Source organism: Pseudorasbora parva, chromosome 13 (assembly GCF_024679245.1).
Source record: "Pseudorasbora parva isolate DD20220531a chromosome 13, ASM2467924v1, whole genome shotgun sequence".
Classification (NCBI taxonomy): domain Eukaryota; kingdom Metazoa; phylum Chordata; class Actinopteri; order Cypriniformes; family Gobionidae; genus Pseudorasbora; species Pseudorasbora parva.
In genome coordinates, this window is record NC_090184.1 from 8375942 (window position 1) to 8397196 (window position 21255).

The window sequence follows — 21255 nt, forward strand, 5'->3', positions numbered from 1 at the left end:
CGTGCATATCATGAATGCTGGGTCTCATTTGTTTTCTGACAATCTACTGAACCTACTGGTAACTTGTTTGCCACGTAGCAATAAAAAAATATACGAAAAACCTTGATTATTCTGGTTAGTCACATTGTACTGCTATTATTTTGAACAATACTGTAAATAACTAGAAGAAACAAAGTGCAGTTTTTATTTATTAGTATTTGCTCTACAAATCAGTGTTCTTACACATACGATACAAGACTAAAATAATATGATTACAAATACCAGTTTACAATATCAAGTTTTTGTACACTAAAATAACTGGAAGCCTTGCACAATCAACTTACATTCATATTCTTATGTGGAAAAATAATGTGGGTACACAAAGACTAATGTCTAAAACTAAGTCCTACTAATGGTTTGGGTGTAATTCTGAATAGATGTTTGAAAGTATGCAGGAGTGTTCTTTTGTGGTTGGAATATCATGATGTAAGATTTTGTTATGAAATAGCTGAAGAGAATTCCATTTATACTGGATATCTGGGCCATTGCATTCAAAAGATAAATGTACCTGGTTTTGACAGAAAGGAATATTGTGAAATAAACAAGCCAGGTCAGACAGTACAAAATGATACTGAAGGTTATAGATTTGGCCTCGTTGTAGTTTTTCGGCAGATCTCGTCCCATGTAAGAAAAAAAGAGACACATGAAACCAAGAAACCAGCTTATAAACACAACTATGGCTAAGGTTACAGAATTTGCTCTTTCACAGATGACAATAATTTGGTCTTTATAAGTCGACGAGTCCATTGCAACTTTGACAGGAGAGACTGTCATCCATAACACACAAAAAATGAAATGAATGACAGAAGTAAATGCAACGAAGAGCCACTGGCCATTGTGCTTAACCCAAAAGCTGTGCACCTTAGGGAACTGAGCGGCCATTTTAAAAACACAAATGATTTGAAAGGAACGGACCGTTAAACAGGAAATACAGACAGTGAAGAAAAATGCAAATATGACATTTCTCAGGATGCAATGTGTAGATGTGGGTTTTCCAAAGAAAAAGAATGTACTTATGCTAGACAAAATCAAACATACCAACATAAGAAGACTCATGCTACCACCAGCAGACCTCACCACTGGTGTGTTGTAATTGTAGGCGAAAAGGCAAAACATGGCAATGAGTGAAATAATTATGCATGAGACAGAAACCAGGACAGCGATGGAGGGGATTTCTGTGAACTGAAGATAGTCAACATGACGTGACTTACACCTCATGGTCATGTCATCATACCATTCACTTTCTGCACATGATAAACAGGTGTAGGGGTCCCCTGAAAAACAATAAAGTAATATGAATGTTTATAATAATTTTTTGCCAAAACCCATACCCTTGTGAAAACAGTAGGATACAACGGGGTCTGGGAAAAAAATATTTTCTCTATTCAGTTGTGCATGATTACAGAAAAAAAAAGTTTGTATTGAACATTTATGGAGCAACAGATTTTGAGCCATAAAAGTGGATTATTTTGTTTAGAATATGAGGTAGCAAGTAGGGCCTTTTAAAATAGACATTATTTTAGCTGAATTATTTTTATAAATAATATGTTTTATAATGTCTAAGTTAATAGCCTATTTGCTCAAAATAATCACTTTAGCGAAGTTTGCAGTTTATTTTGTTCAATAAATATAATCATTAAAATCGTTACAAAAATATATTTGAAAACTACAAAAACAATTATTCAAAAAAAATAAAAAAATAACAACTGTTAATTTATTCATTATATTTAATGAAAGATCCAGCAAACTTAGTCATTCTGCTATGGTGTGCAGGGCTTATATGGGGGTGGGTCGGGCTGCTGCATGCCTGCATACAATGGCAGTTTTGGCATACCAGCCTATGCTATCGACCGCTCCATGGCAGCTATGATGGCCACAGAGAGGCATTTGTGGTTGAATCTATCAGGCATCATGAGAGAGATAAATCATTCCTCCTGGATGCCCGTTTAAAATACGTCTCCAACTGTGAGTGGTGCTACATCATGACGTAGTATGTGATGGCATATGCGAAAGCTACATAGGGACACAAGCACAGAATACAGACAGCTTTTGCTCTTCAGCGAGGCGCTGTGTTGAATTGTTCGTCTATTTGGTTTTGTATGAAAGCCAAGATATCTAAAGTTTAAGCATGGCAAGCGAGCGAGCGGTTTAGAAGGTGTGTGCACCCGTGTCATCATTAAATTATGAGCACGGACACAATCCAGCTGCACAAGTGCAGGCTGAACTTCCTTTTCACCCTCCCACTTGAGAAGAACTGGTGGAGGTTTTGACCCGTGCTGTGGCCAAACTCAGCATCGACTGGCCACAAGAGAGAGTTGAAGTCCAGGCTGCATGGGAACCTTTTCAAGCAGCGGGCTCAGCCTCAACGCCGGGGCTTACCATTCTTCCCAGACTTGCACAATGAGTTGTGCAAGTCTTGGGAGAGGCCACATTCAGCTCGTTCCTCCAATCCCCTAGTACTGGACTTCGGTAACGTGCTGGAGGGTGGCTGAGTATGGCTATGGGACGATTCCTGGGTGGAAGAGGCTCTCACAAGCTATATTTCACCTGATGCTGCGCTGTCCCTTAAAACCCCGGTGCTGCCCACCAAGCCATGCAGAGATACTTCCTCTCTGTTGGGCTGAGCATATATGGCAGCCGGTCGAACTGGTAGCTGCCTGGACACCATGGCGGTTCTGCAGGCCTACTAAAACAAGCTGGATGAAGGCAAGGAGCCCTCTCCGAAAGATATCATGGAGCTGCAGAAGCCCGCATCACCAAGGAGATTGCCCCAGCTATCGGCCGCTCCATGGCTGGGTTGGTGTGTGTGGAGAGACATTAATGGCTAAATGTGTCGGGGGAAGAAAAGGGAGACATTTTTTCTTCTGGATTCCCTGATAGCACCTTCTGGGCTTTTCAGCGGTACGGTTAATACCATCATTGAGAGGTTCCAGGAGTTGAAGAAACAGTTGGCGGCCTTCCAGCAGTACCTCCCTTGCCGTACCAGTTATTCAGGGCAGGCTGCCTTGGGTGGGAAGCCCCATCTGTCTGCCAACTCCTCACACCGGCAGGTGCAGAAGGAGAGTGTCGCTTCCCAAACCCCTCCAGAGGGAGCTTGGCAAAGGAGGCAGCAGAAGAAGGCTTCCAAGCCTAAGGACGATTTGAAGACCATTCTTCAGGCTAGGTAGGCATTTAGCAAACGGTCCTAGCTCCGGTCAGGCCGGCCAGAGCTGTCCCCCTGGGGAGGAGAGATCGAAATCGCCTCCCCTGTGGAGCTCTTGGGAAATTGATGTTGTGTTCCCACTGTCCAGGGTGCTCATCCATTTTTAGCGCATGCACTCTGCTCCCGCCGCCTCCAAAGAGACCTGCGGTGGAGCAGCGAAAGTGCCCGCACACTAAAAATCTTTCTCAATTATTCCCTGCCGGGCAGCCACTTCAGGGGTTTGGGAATGAGGCTTGGTTGATACCCGAGACCAGCCTCGAGAGGTGGTAGTTTATCTCAGCGCATGGTTATGCCTAGTACCGCCGCTGGCAATCTTGATGCCCTACGCATCATTACTTTATGATGCTCGCAGGTGTCGCATTCACATATTTGTTGACCGTGGGTGCTGAGAGAAAACTCTTGTGGGAGCGGCGGCACTGGTTATGCCTTCCAAATATATCTTCATGGGCCCTGCAAACTGTAGAATTGGGATACAGACTGCAGTTCAGAACTGCTGAGGGTTAACGTTTTGGTCTGGACTGTGGTGGCTCCAGAGCAGGTGTGGATTATGAAACAAGAAGTCCACTCTCTAATGGTAAAGGAGGCTATAGAACGTAGGTACCACAAGGTTTGTGCTAGAACATAGTTTGCTGCTTATACAGTGAACATACTCACTGTACTTGATTTAGTGAGTGGAGCAGCAACAATTTTCCTTCCTCTATCTAAACATTTCGTAATTACTCCACTTCATTAACAAAACCTGCTCTGTACCAAAAAACAGCTTGTACAATGTAGTAATAGCTAGCAGGTTACATTAAAGGGTAACTTCAGTGATTAGCATATGGCTTTGTATTAGTAGATACCCTGGAGTATATTCAAATGATTGTGCTTCCCCCCCTCATATCCCCCTGAGAGGAGAGATTTGCGCATTTTATTTCTGGAAAAAATCCTCCCATGACGCAAATTGACGATATTTGCATCATCTTTGGAATGTTTGGCCAGAGGCTAAAGACTACAGCCAACAGAGGGAGCTACTTCCACATTTTCAACTCGCACATGAGGGATGGAGATCACACTCACAGCACAGCTCGCAGTTGCAGGCATTAAAAGGACCTATCCTGAGCAATGTAAGTGTTTTACCTTCTCAAATTAATTCCTATGAAAGTTAAGCTTCCAAAGGCATGAACTGAAAACGCGGCAGACTGAACACGCGCTGTGAATGTATGCCGCCCGCGAGTGTGGTCGCGATTACCTCAGCTCTCATCACGAGAGCTCATTAGCTCATTTATGACGTTAACTGTAACCTGACTCCTGCAGCGTCAGTGCTGTGAGACTTACGCGGCGACTCGATCATTATATTGAACAGACACGTTCAGTATTTAATTGCAGTGTCTGTTCTCAAACTCAGTCACAGTAATCCAGTAGCGGTGGAAGTGGAAGTGGCCTCACAGGGCAGTGAAGCATTCTGGGAATTGTAGTCTTTCATCCCCATGAGACAAAAATACATTTTCTGTCTTTTCTCAGTCTAGAAGGCACCAAATTAAAAAATACTTTCGCATTTCTACTACATTAATGACCCAGTTTAAATACTGATTCATCTTACCAGTGCTGAAGTACCCCTTTAAGGGCCTATTTTCTAGCAGCTAAAAACTTGGGAAATTGGATGTGGGAAAATATTTTGTCTTCAAATCACAAGTTTCAAACTTACACTAAAGTATATTTTGGTTATGGAAAGGACAAAAGAAACTTAAATACCAAAGTGTCATTGACCACTTCCTAAGGTACTTACGAGAATAATTCACATAGCTGTTGGCCTGGCATTTTTTACATGTAAAACAGCAACTATGAAAACCTGCAGGTTGCCTTGAAAATCCCTCCTTGCACTCAGCAGAGCAGTTTGAGTAAGGAACCTTTAAGGAATGGAAAAATGTGTTATTAAAGTTGCAGTTTTTTCTTTTACAAACAATTAACTCAGCCATCTGAACACTACTTAATTTCCAATTTACAAATGACATAATTCCTTAAACACACACAAAATTCTCATGTAAATACTGACATCAAGTCTTGATGTCAGTATTTGTTACTGTAAATACAGTACTTAAACATGAAGATAAATTTAATTGTTTTTCTGAAGTAGCAGACAACGATTGTGATGATTGTGTTAATTGTTTTGAGAGCGTTGACCTTCATTTGGAGAAATTTTAAAACTTTAAGAAAAACTGAAATCTATATAAAGCTAAATGTTTAGATAAAGGCTCATAAAATGAAGACTTACAGAACTGCTGTTATGCCAGGGTAGGAGAGAGTTGTTGATTGTAAAATTCACTTCTGGATATGTATCATACGTTCCCACCATCTCAAACTGTGGAGGATTTACATCAGTGTGCCAGAGCACAACTGCATAATTGACGGTTGGATCATAATTAACATCATATTTCACCTGACGCCCACTGAGTGGAAAATCCAACTTCTTTATTTCTCCCAGAAGCTGTTGTGAGTTGGGGAATTTTTTATTTTACAACAACAACAAAAAAGAAGACAATTTTTATTTTATATAACTTTTTTTTAAAAAGTAAAAAAATGTATTTATTATTTAATAAATCAAAACATTATTGAAGTAACAATGGAATTAAGGATAATTCATCGTCATAAATTCAAATGAATTCCCTTACCATGTATGGCTTAACCTCTGTGTTTTTGCGGCATCCATTCATGTTGCACTGCAGAACCTTATGTAATGCATGAGCTATGGTGTATATGGCAGCATAGATGGCAAAGGAGAATGTGGGATTTTCATTTATAATGTCCTCTGCGGTCAGCAATGGGCAGTAAGCACAAACTTGATTACACGTCTTACTCTTACTCTGGTTGTCACTCTCTTCATTATGGTTAACATCAGTTCTTCTTCTGTCTTTATAGACAAATTCATTAAATCCAGGTATCGATAAGAATCTCTCTGTAATACCAAGGATTGTGCCAATTTTCCCGATTCCTGGCTCTCTGGGAAGCTGTTGATTCATAGCCCATTCTTGACTTGCAATCCATACTTTGTCTTGGATGTTGTTCGCTATGGCTGCTTTTATAATTTTTCTTGCATATTGAGGCAGAGCAAAAACAATTATCACATTGACGTTGAGCAAATCAATCTTTTGAAGTGTTAAACTGTAGTTTGTGTTTAGGCTGAGATCCTCTTGATAGGCCATACAAATGCCAGAATTTTTTATATACTCTGTAAACAGCTTTAGTCCGTCTGAACTGTAATCATCTTGGCAACCAAGAAAGGCAACCCAGTTCCATCCAAACCATCGTATGATACGAATGATCATTTCTATCAGGATTTTGTTGCTAGGGCTTGTTCTTACATAAGAAGGATACTGAAATTTGTTACTTAATGCATAGCTTGTTGCTCCATAATTCACCTTTGAAAGTTAAAGAAAACACTAAATTATAATCAATTCATTAGGTGTTATACTTTGTATGTATAGTAAACTGGTAGTCCAGAAAAAAAGGCCAGTAAGTAAGTGTTTTATTATGTAAACAGTATAAAGATAAACTATTTACCATTGGTATAAGGTCTGTTGTGAGCAGTTGTGCAACACTAATTGTTCTTGTGCTTCCATATGGCCCTGTTAAAGCAATCACTTTAGGCCGATAGTAGTTCAGTTTTTCTTTAGGTTTTATTGATCCATTATTTGAGATAAAACTTAAGACTGAAGGGAAATTCTTGGTATTAGAACAATGGTCAAAAATTTCATATCCCAAAGAAACATTTGGCAGAAGAGTTGTGGAGTTATTAATCTCTTCAACAGCAAACCTCATTACTTGCAACATCTGATAGCCAGATTTTGAAGAACTGTGCCTTGAAAACATCAGTGTAAAAGTTAATAGCATGCAATTGAATTTTCACTTTATAGATTTGACTTTAAGGAAATTCTGCTTTGATTTACAATATTGCATATCGATAAACTGACAAATAAAAAAATCCTTACCTGAAACATTCAGTGGTCTCTGGAGAAAACAGGGGTGTTGCTTTTTCAATTTCATGTAAAGGGAAAAGGCCACCCAACAAGTAATCTCCTTCCAAGCTAAACTCAGATTTTGAGCAAGAAACTTTGAAAAAGAAACAATTAGTAAAGCCCACAAGGAAAATGCAAATGCTACTGAGACACATTGTTTAAGATGGTCTGTTGTTCATGAAGCTGTGAGATGTGCAGTGGCAAGTTGTTTGAGAGTCAGGCTCATATTATACTCTTAATTTTCTTAAAACACATTTCAATTTGCTTAAACCACTATATTCAGTGATACAAATGCTCATTTCCATATCTAAACTCACAAAACAAATGTCAATCAGTTATTAAATAGAGCATTACACCACACTCATATAGCATATTTTACAAACTGTAACCTAAACTCTAAGCAGGGGTTTACAGTTGGATTAGAATCACTAAAAGTTCAAAGATTATAAGTGTCGAGCAAAAAGTTGAGTGGCATGTGTATACTACAGTACATGAGATTTTATGCAGCTTCTGTTTACACATCACATTTAAGTATAAAACCTCTCCCTGGAGTCTGAAAAACAAATGCTAAAATTATATATTTTGAATGCCCACTGTTGCTGTACACATATACTTTTAATTTTTTAATTTGCTTAACCCAGTTCCTGCATAAATTTAAATGTTTTTGACGTTATTCTATATTTGTCACCCCACAAGTGTCATATTAAACATAAATTACCAGTGTTCCATTAAACAACAGGTGTCAATTGATTTACACAAACTTATAAGAAATCATATGAGAGGGTAGCATATCTAGACATCCCTCTAGGTATAATCTGTAGATTAAAACACACAAAACAAAAGTGAATTAAGAGTCTTTTAATAAGAAAAGAAAAACCGCAGGAGTCGCAACATAACTACACATTAACATAAACAACGCCAGACAAATAGGAAACTAACACACACAAAGCCACATCCACACAAAGCCAGAGTTTTCCCTATCCAGTCTTTTTTCACCTCATCTCGAGAAATTGACGTTGACGTTTCATTCTAAACTCTATTGGAGTTAGACAAAATGTATCAGGAAACACTCATCGCCATAATCATACTTTAGATTTAATAATGTCACATGGAATAAATGTTGATACCGTTGAAATTCTGCAGCAGAGCGAGGATATCTCAGATCATTACCTAGTATCATGTATACTTAATTTACCTAAGGCTGCAAAGCCATCCCCTCGCTTCAAATACGGCAGGACTATAACCACTGCGACTAAAGATCAGTTCATCTCCTCAGCATTACAGATAGCCTAGAGGAACTTGATGTGCAACAGAAACTATTGACTCTCTCCTTACTAGCACTTTAGACATAGTTGCTCCCCGTAGTTTAAAGAAGATTAAGGAAAATGATCCAACGCCATGGTACAACGAGCACACTCGGGCCCTTGTAACAGCAGCCAGAAAAATGGAGCGCAGCTGGAAGAAAACAAAACTGAAGGTTTTTCGCAATTTGTGGAAAGAGAGCATGATTGCATATAGAAAGGCCATTAAAATTGCTAGATCTGCTTGTTTCACAACTCTTTTAGTAGAAAACAAACACAACCCTAGCCATTTATTCGATACAGTGGCTAAATTAACAAAAAATAAAGCTTCAACTTCTGACGTTTGTAAACAGCACAGCAGTAGTGATTTTATGAACTTCTTTACTAGTAAGATTGATTAGGAACAAAATTATTACCATGCAGCCGTCTACCACAGTATCACTTCAGACAGAGCATTGTAGTGTCACTGAGGAAAAATTACACTCATTCACTGCTATAGGAGGAGAAGAATTGGCTAAACTTGTTAAATCATCAAAATCAACAACATGTATGCTTGACCCTATACCGACTAGACTACTAAAAGAGATGCTTCCAGAGGTCATAGATCCTCTGCTTATTATTATTAATTCATCCTTGACATTAGGATATGTACCGATATCTTTTAAGTTGGCTATAATTAAACCACTTATTAAAAAAATGCAACTTGATCCTAAAGAATTAGTCAATTACAGGCCAATCTCAAATCTACCATTTCTATCAAAAATACTGGAAATGGCTGTGTCTTCACAATTATGTTCCTTTTTAGAAAGAAATGGTATATGTGAGGATTTCCAGTCAGGATTTTGCCGTATCAAAGTAATGGGACTGCTCTCATTAGAGTTACAAATGATTTACTCTTATCATCTGGTCGTTGGTGTATCTCTCTATTACTGTTACTCGATCTTCGCGCTGCATTCGATACTATCGATCACAATATTCTTCTGAATAGAATCAAAAATTATGTTGGCATTAGTGGAACTGCATTGGCATGGTTTAAATCAGTTTGTAGCAGTAAATGAAGAGATGTCACACCGATCACAAGTTCAGTATGGAGTACCGCAAGGCTCAGTGTTAGGACCGTTGCTCTTCACCATGTATATGCTACCACTGGGAGATATCATTAGGAAGCATGGCGTTAGTTTTCATTCTTATGCTGACGATACTCAGCTCTATATTTCTTCACGGCCTGACGAAACGTACCAATTCACAAGATTAACAGAATGCATAGCTGATATAAGAAAATGGATGAAAAGTAATTTCCTGCAACTTAATTCAGATAAAACTGAATTTTTAATTATTGGACAGAAAAGCTCCACAAAGCTCCACACCTAGAATATTGTCTAACACTTGATGACTGCTCTGTCAAGACCTCATCTTTCATTTGAAAGCCACGTTTCTAGCATCTGTAAAACTGCATTCTACCATCTTAAAAATATATCTAAATTACAGCACATGCTTTCAATGCAAAATGCTAAAGAGTTAGTTCAAGTGTTCATAAGCTCAAGGCTAGATTATTGTAATGCTCTACTGGGTGTTTGCCCTGCTCGCTTAATAAACAAACTCCAGCTAGTCCAAAACGCAGCAGCTCGAGTTCTTACTAGAACCAGGAAGTATGATCATATTAGTCCAGTTCTGTCAACACTGCACTGGCTCCCTATTAAACATCGCATACATTTTAAAATCTTGCTTATTACTTACAAAGCACTAAACGCTTTAGCTCCTCAGTACTTAAGCAAGCTTTTAACACATTACAGTTCATCACGTTTATTGCGGTCTCAAAACTCTGGCAGTTGATAATACCTAGAATATCTAAATCAACTGCAGGCGGTCGATCATTTACCTATTTAGCTTCTAAACTCTGGAATAGTCTTCCTAGCATTGTTCGGGAAGCAGACACACTGTCAGTTTAAATCTAGACTAAAAACGCATCTCTTTACTATACACATAAAACATTTTTTATTTTTTATTATTCAGATAATAGTCTCTCTGTTTATCCCGAGGTTTACTGCAGTCGGCTCGATCCGGGCCATGTCCGGATCGGATGGTCGACCTGCATTTGGATATGACCAGCACATCCCTGAGTGTCTGCTGAGACCGTCTCAATTGGTGTCTCCTCTAAATTTGCCTCACCGGCACGTCATCCTCAATAAACCCGTCTCCGGCGCAATAACTCTGATCTTTCATGTATTCATATTCTTGTGTAATTGACGCGCCATCCTAAATAAACTCATCTCTTGCATGATACCCAGAAATTTTTAATATTCCGATCTAATATGATTTCTGACCTGTAAGGTTGCCAGAATAATAATCATACACGGTGTGTTAATAGGCCAGAGGAGAACTGGCACCCCGACTGAGCCTGGTTTCTCCCCAGGTTTATTTTCTCCCAAGGTCGCCTTTGGCTTGGCTTGCTCAGTTGGGGACACTAAAATTATGATCCAAATTATTTAACTAAATATACAACTAAAATTAATTAACTGGGTCTTATTTAATTCTATAAACTATAATACTGATCTGCCAACATTGTCGCTCTATGATAAATTAAAATAAGCTTATAACATCACTGTTTTCTCCAGAACGACTGTATAGCTAAATCAAATTTTAATGCAATATTTTCCTGTTTAACACTGTGAAGCTGCTTTGAATCAATCGTCATTGTAAAAGCGCTATATAAATAAAGTTGATTGATTGATTGATTGAAATATCTGCGTAAACATGAAACCACTCAGTCAGATTTAAAACTATGAAAGTACATGTCAGACCAGTATGTGGCGCTATGATTCTGCCACAGAGATACACTAAAGACTTGGAGCATGTGCATAAACCTTGAGTCGTGGGGTAATGACATCATAATTTCACAAAATATATGGATTGGCTGTACACATGAAAACTCAAGTGTCGGTTTCAGATTTATCTACTCTGGGACACGGTTTTAGGCTTTCCAAAATCCGTCAAAAATGCAATAAAAAATTACGCGTACAGCCAAACGCGTCTCCGTGTGGACAGGGCCTAAGGGCTTAAATACATAGGCAGAGTAATCAAGCTATAAAAAAGAACAAGGTTTAACTAATTAAAGGATTAGTTGTTTTACGAACAGAAATAAAACAATTTGAGGAAAACATTCTAGGATTTTCCTTCACAAAATGGTTTTTAATTGCAACCAACAGTTGAAGGTCTAAATCAATTCAGTTTCAAAGGTCTTCGAAGGGTTTCAGAGGCTCTGCGCTATCCCAGATGACGAATAGGGCCTTATCTAGCGAAATGGTCATTTCACGAGTTTGTGTGCCCATATAATCTTAGTGAAAGTGGTAAACAATTTGCTTAAACCACTTTATTCACTTATATAAATGACAATTTCCATATCTAAACTAAAAGTTTACATCAGTCAGTAATTAAGTGAAGCACTGCACCACATTACAAACAATAGAAGATGCAAAATAATTCTAACTCTCTTCAAACGAACTGCTTGCAACCATACAAAGTTTCAGTTGGCTGTTACAATTAGATTAAAAGGATAATTCACACATTTTGTAACGCTTGATGTTGTATGTTCTCTTTTAGACTTTATGTTCTAAATGTCATCAATGTCATATGTCATCCTGGCCAAATTTGCCCATTGGCCCCTGTCTATCATGGCCTCCTAATCATCCGCATATCCTGATTGGCTTTCTCACTCAGTCTCCTCTTCACCAATCAGCCGGTGTGTGGTGAGCGTTCTGGCGCAATATGGCTGCTGTCGCATCATCTAGGTGGATGCTGCACATTGGTGGTGGTTTGAGGAGGTTCCCTCTTCTATGTAAAGTGCTTTGAGTGCCTTGAAAAGCGCTATATAAATCGAACAAATTAATTATTAATAATGTTGTCTATAAGAAACATTTCAGCTACATGTCAACTAACTCTCATTAAAGGATTAGTAGATTGTCTGCTTAAAATATTGCAAGAATTAGATGTCTTGTTTCCAGGCAAGACCCTTGTTGTATGAATCATATCATAAAACTAATTGAGATTCTATTTTTTTAATTGTAGAACCACATTTATCCAGCTGACCATGCTTTTCACAAATCACAACGTTTGTAGTCACTGGACATCAATTGGATACCAGTAAACTTTAATTTAACCATTTAACCGAGTTAAGAGAGAGTAAATGTCATTGCTGCTAATAAAGACCTTTCTAAGCCATAGGATTTCAACAAAAATATCTTCATTTGTGAACCGAAGATGAACAAAGGTCTTTTGGGTGTCAAACGACATGAGGGTAAGTAATTTATGACAGAATTTTCATTTTTGGCTGACCTAATCCTTTAAGTGCTGACATAATATTCACAAAGCTTAAAACAGTGCTACACAAATAGTTAAACAATCTCCAAACTTTTCTCAATGTATATTTAAAATAATAAATATGAATGGTTACTCATGCTGTGTGGTGACATGTGAATTTATTTGTATTAAAAATAGGTCTTAAGCATAAAAGAGGCAGTGAAAAGCTGCAAAAAAATAAAAACACAAAAATAACAATTAATTCATTGATTTAAATGTCTTAAATATCTACAGTCCCTGACAAAAGTCTTGTCGCTTGTGTACAAATTGACCTAAAGTGCCGCTGAAATACTATTGGATACATCTAGCTGATGCTATCTAACTCAGTCACTGACTGTAGTACATGGCAGTAGCTTTCAGCCAGGAGATGTCGTCAGGTGGCGTCCAACTTTCACGGGATGTTTCGACCCTGAACCACAACACCCTCCAGTTGGCGGGTCGGCAGTAGTGGCCAGTCACTGCCCACCTCCTCCTGGCCCCCAGCTCAACTCCTCCCTCCTACTCCAGAGCCAGCAAGATGCTCTTTCTGCTGCCTCACCCAACCTACGAACAGCTACCTTCCTTTCCCTACCTGCCAAACCCAGAGCTGTGAGTGTTTTCCACACAGACTGTGCCGGGAAACCCCTACACTCGACCTCAACCGGGAATAGCCAGGTCTGCCACCCTTTGGCCCTACACTGCTCAACGAGGTCCTGATACTTGGTGGCTTTCCGCTCGTAGGCCTCCTCGCACCCGTCTTCCCATGGAACCGTCAGTTCAATCAAGATTAGCTTCCTTGCCTCCTCCGACCATAAGACCATGTCTGGCCTCAGCTGTGTTTGCACAACCTGGGGGAAGACTAGTTTCCTTCCCAGGTCCACCCTCATCTCCCAGGATTGTGCTGCTTGCAAGAGGCTCTTCTTAATCTTCTTGGGGGCTGGTGGTTTCTCCCCCTCTCTGATGAACTGAATGGCTGTTACCGGCCTTATAATGGTCTGGCGCTTTTTCTGCCTCTCCCGCTCCAAGATTTCAGCCAGTGCACTGAGGACGTTGTCATGTCGCCACCTGTATCTTCCTTGGCTAAGAGCTGTTTTGCATCCTGCCAGTATATGCGCCATTGTTCCCCTCCCTCCGGATAGCCTACACAATGGGTCCTCCCTCATTCCCCATCTGTGGAGGTTTGTTGGTGATGGAAGGGTGTCATACACTGAACGGAGCAGGAAGGAGATACGAAAAGGCTCCAGTGTCCAGATCTCAGACCACGTGATCTTCCGCTTCGGCAGGTCCCACTTTGTCCAGGCACCTTGCACACCGAGTTCGACAGCCCAAGACTTGCACCTTTCTTCCTCCAGGTGTCGGACCTCAGCTTGAATCATGACCCTGCTTTGGGTCTGCTTTTCCCCATTGCTGGAAGTGAGTGGATCCGAGTCCTTGCCTCCCTACGCATGGGTTCCCGATGATGTCCTTCAGCTTTAATGTGCTTTCAGCTTGTGCCACTGATGTGCCAGCCGCCCATTTGTGTCCTGATCTCGTTGTGACGCCTGCTCTTCTGACTTTTTCATCAGTGGAGTATTGGTACATCATCACAACCCGGCACTTTGCCACCTTGAATTCTTCCACCACTGATGAAAGGGGTAGTTGTATCTGACCAGACCTGGTGTAAAGCCCTACTGACGTGAAGCTTGGTGGAATTCCGAGCCACTTGCGAAGGTGTTTGTTCACTCGTCTCTGGACTCCTTCCACTGTTGTCATAGGTACTTCATAGATTGTAAGTAGCCACATGAGTTGTGGTAGCAGGCCGTGCTGGAAGAGCCAGGCCTTAAACTTTCGTGGCAGCCCTGACCCCTCGATCTTACTCAGCCATGCATCTGCCTGTTTCTCTGTCCTAGAAACGTTGCATCTGTCGGTCAGGGATGCGTCATACCATTTCCCTAGGCACTTAATTGGGTTTTCCTCAATTGATGGTATCGTTTCCCCCTGTACTGACAAGTGGAACTTGCTGGTCACTTCCCCCCTTCTGATCACCATACTTCTTGATTTCCTTGGCTTGAACTTCATTCGAGCCCATGTTGCCACATCATCAAGAGCCTTCAGGATCCATCTTGCCTGCACATGGGTTGAAGTTGTTATTGTAAGGTCATCCATAAAACCTCTTACTGGAGGTTGGCGGGTGCCAGACTCCATTAATGGCCCCCTGGATTCCTTTCCTGCAGCTGTTATGAGCAGGTTCCTTCCCATGACAAACAGGATGGGGGCAAATATATTTCTAATCAAGATTTGTTTTTACAAGAAATGGCTCATTTTAATCCCACCAGCTTTTGTGATAATGTTTCAGTGAAAAACTAAACTTTCAAAAAGTATTCTAATATTTACAGCTTGGTAAAGCCCATTGAGTCAATTTTTGTAAAGACATAAGTGTTGTCACCTTGTCATATGAGCTTCACCTGTGACTAATAATGGATCAATTAGGTCTCAAGTGTGTATAAAAAGAACCCCAGTACGCTAGACCTTCACATCAACTGCAACTAGACCTCTGCAAACATGCCTAAGATTCATCCTAAAGTTTTGATTATCAAGAGGCTGAAGACCAGATCCACTGCTGATGTGGCAGACACCTTCAATGTGTCTCAGAGTCAAGTACAGAGGATAAAAAAAAGATTTGAAGAGACTGGAGACGTTTTTGACAAGCCCAGGACAGGCAGAACCCGCAAGACAACTGCTCGAGAGGACCGCTTGTTGGCTCGAAAATCCAAGGCCAACCCATTTTCCACTGCAGCAGAGCTCCACGAGACCTGGTCACCTGAAGTCCCTGTGTCAACCAGAACAGTTTGTCGGATTCTGTCTCGAAATGGCATCCATGGTCGAATCAGTGGCCAGAAGCCAGCACTAAACAAAAGACAATTGAAAAACCGTTTGGCATTTGCCAAGGCCCACAGCCTGCTAAAAGGATGGACGCAGGAAAAGTGGCAGAAGGTGGATTTTTCAGATGAATCTTCTGTTGAATTACACCACAGTCGCCGCAAATATTGCAGGAGACCTACTGGTGCCCGAATGGATCCGAGATTCACCCAGAAAACAGTGAAGTTTGGTGGCGGAAAAATCATGGTCTGGGGTTACATCCAGTATGGGGGTGTGCGAGAGATCTGCAGGGTGAAAGGCAACATCAATAGTCTAAAATACCAAGAAATCTTAGCTACCTCTTATATTCCCAACCATAAAAGAGACCAAATTCTGCAGCAAGACGGTGCTCCATCGCATACTTCCATCTCCACATCAAAGTTCCTCAGGTGAAGAAGATCAAGATGCTCCAGGATTGGCCAGCCCAGTCACCAGACATGAACATCATTGAGCATATGTGGGGTAGGATGAAAGAGGACGCATGGAAGACGAAACCAAAGAATATTGATGAACTCTGGGAGGCATGCAAGACTGCTTTCTTAGCTATTCCTGATGACTTCATCAATAAATTGTATGAACCCTTGCCAAACCGCATGGATGCAGTCCTTCAAGCTCAGGAAGTCATACAAGATATTAAATTTGGATCTCACAGCACCACAACTTAATTTGCTGACATATTTTTGTATTTGCAGTAAATTTGTTCAATTTCTGTGTAGGCGACAAAACTTTTGTCTTGCCAAAATTTGACCTTTCCGTCTTGATTAAATGATAAATATTTTTTCTGTGAAAATTATTTATTTCAGTGCATTAAACATCATTTGGGAGGGTTTTAGCTTTTCATATGAGCTATTTCTAACACCAATGAATTAATTAAAAGTCAGGTTAATATCAGGTATTTCTAGAAAATAGATAAGCGACAAGACTTTTGTCAGGGACTGTAGGTTAGAATGATGTGAAAACGATCTGCCAACATTGTCACTATATGATAAATTAATATAAGCTGATGACATCCCTGTTTTCTCCAGAACAACTGTACAGCCAAATCTAATTTTGTTGCAATTTTGTCCTGTTTAACACTGTGAAGCTGCTTTGACACAATCGTCATTGTAAAACCGCTATATAAATAAAGTTGATTGATAAATGAGCAGCTGTCATGACTGTTCTTAACACATTTGATTTGACACATCATGTACTACATGGAACCACACACAATCGTGGACACACTCTAGATTTACTTATCAGTAAGGGTCTAAACATTTCATCGATGTTATTAAGGATGTGGCACTGTCTGATCATTTCTGTATTTTCTTTGATATATCAATCTCTCCTGCAATTGACACTAGATCTGTCTCTTTTAAAAAGAGATGCTTAAATAAGAACAATAATGTGCTGTTTATGAAGGCTATATCTAGCCTGACAAGCCAGACCCACATGAAGATGTTTGGTCTGGAAACTAACCATAGACAGGGCTCAATCCGAGGGGCGGATAAACGGTTGTCTTTCAAACTCCCTCTGCACGGCTTGCACGCAATTGGATAGTGCTACAACCAACCAGAGCAACGAAGGTGAAGCAGAGCTAGTAGATTAAACTTTCGCCGTATCCAGTCGGCAAAACTCTTAACACATCTTCCCTTCTTAAGAATGACTTCAGTGCCGTTCTTTGTTCTTTTCTCAGAGAAAATTTTAACTCAAGTTAAGTCAAGTTTAATTCAAGTCTTCCAGAGTCGTGGTCAAAGCTGATTCGAAAGACCGCCGTTCGCCAGTTTCTGTGTTTACTAGAAGCACGCAAGCACAACTCGGCCGTCATTATGTTAAGCCCCGCCCACTGACTCTATACACGATGTGATTGGCCCGACCAGAGTTTGGCGTTTACAGCTCAGATGTGTTTTGAGAGTTGCTAGACGAAACTCGCGGCAGATTAGATTTGCTGCTGCTAGGGTGCGTCTAGATTTCTAGGCTAGGCTATATCGGTAACACCAAGCATATCTGCAGACTCTGTTGATTTTCTCCTTGAATCTTAACTTAAAAGTAAAGAGTGTAATTGATGATATTGCTCCTCTGACAGTCAGGAAAAAGAGTGGCAAACAAAAAGCACCTTAGAGAAACTCAACAGCAGTACAAATAATGAAAAGACAATGCAGGAAATCTGAACGCATGTGGCGGAAGAGAAAACTTGTAGTCCATTATAATAACATCTATAAAGACAGCCTTCACGCTTTCAATGTTGAACTAGGCAAAGCTAGACAGACCTTCTTCTCAAATAATATAAACAAAAACATAAACAACACTCTTTTTGCTTGTTGTTTAGAAGCAGATCTCCTAGAAGTGGTAAACTCCTCACTTCTCTATGGGACTTTTCCAAACTCCCTTAAAACTGCAATAGTTATGCCTCTTCTGAAAAAGAGCAATCTGGATAAATCCAAATTGAGCAACTACAGACCAATCTCAAATCTCCCCTACATAGGCAAGATCATTGAAAAAGTTCAGTTAAACAAAGAAAAAACTGAAATCACTACATTTGGAAACAAAGATGAAATTCTCAAGGTGAACGCATATCTTGAGGCTAAAGGTCTGATAACAAAAAATCAAGTCAGGAATCTTGGTGTGATTTTGGAGTCAGACCTGAGTTTCAGTAGTCATGTCAAAGCAATAACTAAATCAGCATACTATCATCTGAAAAATATTTACAAGAATTAGATGCTTCGTCTCCAGGCAAGAGAATCTCGTTCATGCTTTCATCACCAGTAGGGTGGACTATTGTAATGGTCTTCTCCTCGGCCTTCCCAAAAAGACCATTAGACAGCTGCAGCTCATACAGAACGCTGCTGCCAGGATTCTGAGCAGAACCAGAAAAAAATGACCATATCACAGCAGTGCTCAGGTCTTTACACTGGCTTCCAGTTACATTTAGGATAGATTTTAAAGTACTATTACTTGTTTATAAATCACTCAATGAGCTAGGACCTCAATTCATTGCAGATATGCTGATTAAATACAAACCCATCATATCTTAGATAATCAGGATCAAGTCAGTTAGAAATACCAAAAGTTCACTCAAAGCAAGGAGAGTCTGATTTTAGCTGTTATGCCAGCCGTAGTTGGAACCAGCTTCCTGAACAGATCAGATGTGCTCCAACAGTAGCCACATTCAAATCCAGACTCAAAACACATCTGTTCAGCTGTGCATTTACTAATTGAGCACTGTATGTCCGACTAATTGCACCTTATCTTATCTATATATCATCATCATTATATTCTTTTTAATTATATTTGCAATTGTATTTTTCCATTTTTATGCATCTGTTGATTATTATTTTTGGTTAGGGCTGTCTGACTGGAAGAGATTGGAAAAGGAGAGCAGTGTGCTTCGCTTCATTCTGCTTGTGGTAGCAGACAGTGCACAGAAGCAGACTCAAGAAAGGGGAGGCCCTGCGGGGCATTGGTAAAGTCCCCTACAGGAGCTCATCTTGGACCAACTTGTAAGGTCCAGGAGACATTGCGAACCTGCTCCATCTTTTCCATCTCAGATAGGAGTATCCGAATTTAGAATCGGGCAGATAGGGATCTATTTCTCACAATATTATTTTTATTTTTTAATTTCTCTTTACAGCTATTTTAATTGTCCTTGTTTTTATTTTAATTCTAACACATGGTATTCTCATTACTTATGCATATGTTATCACTATTTTAATTAATTTCTATGTAAAGCACTGTGAATTGCCATTGTGCATGAAATGTGCTATACAGATAAACTGTGCATGAAATGTGCTATACAGATAAACTTGCCTTGCCTTGACTGTCTCAAGTCAAACATGACTGTCTCAGGTCAAACAACTCAGGAAAACATGGCTAATGAGTGTCAACAAGATGTCAACTAAGTGGTGTGATCAGTCTAACTGCATAAGATTTTCTTGTAAAATTTAGAATGGTGTAACATAAATCTAAAGGGGAAATTGAAAGACATGCAGTACATAGCCTGCATGTATCCAAAAGTCTTCATCATCAGAGATGACTACGCACAGCAATAGGCTTATACAGACAAGCCCCGCGGTCGTCAGATTTCTCATTTAGTAGAACAATTACATGAATATCTAGCATCTTTCTTCTTGGTCTTTTGATTGCAGATGACTCATGGGAATTAAATAGCATGTATGAAGTGGTGTGTTTGCAGTTCATAATGTGTTATTGTACAAACAAACATACCACAAAATGATGTACTTGCCAATGTATACAGTTAAAGTTAAAGAAAATAAAATTAAGTGTATATTTCAAACGAAGGGCATTCTGCACAGAAATTAAATAAAAGTGCTATTGCACACAATAAATAAATAAATTAAAGTGCTCATAATATTATTGCATATGCACAGTTCTTGTATGTCAAGAATGTATGTAGTTAATTTTCAGTTCAAAGTTCAGTAAAATGACAGCTTTAGGATAAAAACATTTAATTAAAACTAATCTTTGACATGGTCAAGACTGTGATAAAAGTTTTTTTAAAAATCCAGTCCACAATTACATTTTATATTGAAAATCAGTCATTTTGTGTGTTTATTCCCCAAATCAATGACATAATTTATGAAATTGACAAATAAACATTTTTTTAAACATTTAGTAGTTTTGATCAGGACTGAGATTGATTAAAAGCAAAAAAAAATTAGGCAAAAAAAAAAAAAAGATTTTAATTTAGTGTATGTTTTCATCCACAAGGGTAACGAAAGGGTAGTGAACTGGAAGGATGCACAAGGGTTAAGCAGATGATCTATAACCTCTGGAAGCATCTCTGTTAAGCATTTTAATAGTCTAGCCGGTATAGGTTCGAGCATACATGTTGTTGATTTTGATAATTTAACGAGCTTAGCCAATTCTTCTTCTACATTTACATTTACATTTACATTTAATCATTTAGCAGATGCTTTTATCCAAAGCGACTTACAAAAAGGGGAGAGCAATAGAAGCAACGAAACAAACAAGGCCAACAACCTGTAAGAGCTGTAAGAAGTCTCAGTTAATCGAGCACAGTACAAAATATATATATATTTTTTAAGACAAACAAACAGAAAATGTAATTGGATAGTTAAGTGCTATTCTTTATTGGTCAGGTGCAATTGGAAAGATGTGTCTTAAAGGTAGGGTAGGTAAGAATGATCTAAAAAAAACTTTTGTCTAAATCTGTTTAAACTTTCTTTATATGTCAATACATAATTAAAATGTAAGTACTCTTATAAAAGAGAGTATAAAAATCGAGTGACTCTAGACTTTTTAATTTACAATAAAAACGCTCATTATTTTAGTTCGGGAAACAAGTGATTGGCTTGGGCGACTGTCACTCTCTCTCGCTACCATGGCAACCACTGCTTTCGCTGGATCCGCCCACATGCGCGCACCCGTTTGATTTGAGCAGTTCAAGAGGCAAGAAACCGAGGCAAAATAATGGCAGAGAAAGAGCATTCAAAATTCACAGTGAAGGGTTTTACAGTCAGCGAAG

The 21255-nt window shown here is 39.5% G+C and overlaps 1 protein-coding gene across 1 annotated transcript; it reads right to left on the reverse strand.

Annotated features, from left to right (window-relative positions):
* Positions 1-378: 378 nt before the first annotated feature.
* LOC137038045 (taste receptor type 1 member 1-like) lies at positions 379-7391 on the reverse strand. The gene is made up of 6 exons (XM_067412484.1): positions 7210-7391; positions 6782-7079; positions 5893-6639; positions 5496-5708; positions 5010-5130; positions 379-1313 (listed from the first exon to the last, which is right to left on the reverse strand). Exons 1-6 carry the CDS (start codon positions 7389-7391, stop codon positions 379-381), a joined length of 2496 nt encoding a protein of 831 aa, XP_067268585.1.
* Between the last annotated feature and the right edge of the window lie 13864 nt (positions 7392-21255).

Bases quoted from the DNA above. Each gene is read 5' to 3' on its own strand.
- LOC137038045 (XM_067412484.1), bottom strand. From the start codon at position 7,391: ATGTGTCTCAGTAGCATTTGCATTTTCCTTGTGGGCTTTACTAATTGT. The intron at 7,080-7,209 runs GTAAGGATTTTT...GATGTTTTCAAG, and splicing joins GAGACCACTGAATGTTTCAG to GCACAGTTCTTCAAAATCTG. The intron at 5,131-5,495 runs GTAAGTCTTCAT...CATTCCTTAAAG, and splicing joins CCTGGCATAACAGCAGTTCT to GTTCCTTACTCAAACTGCTC.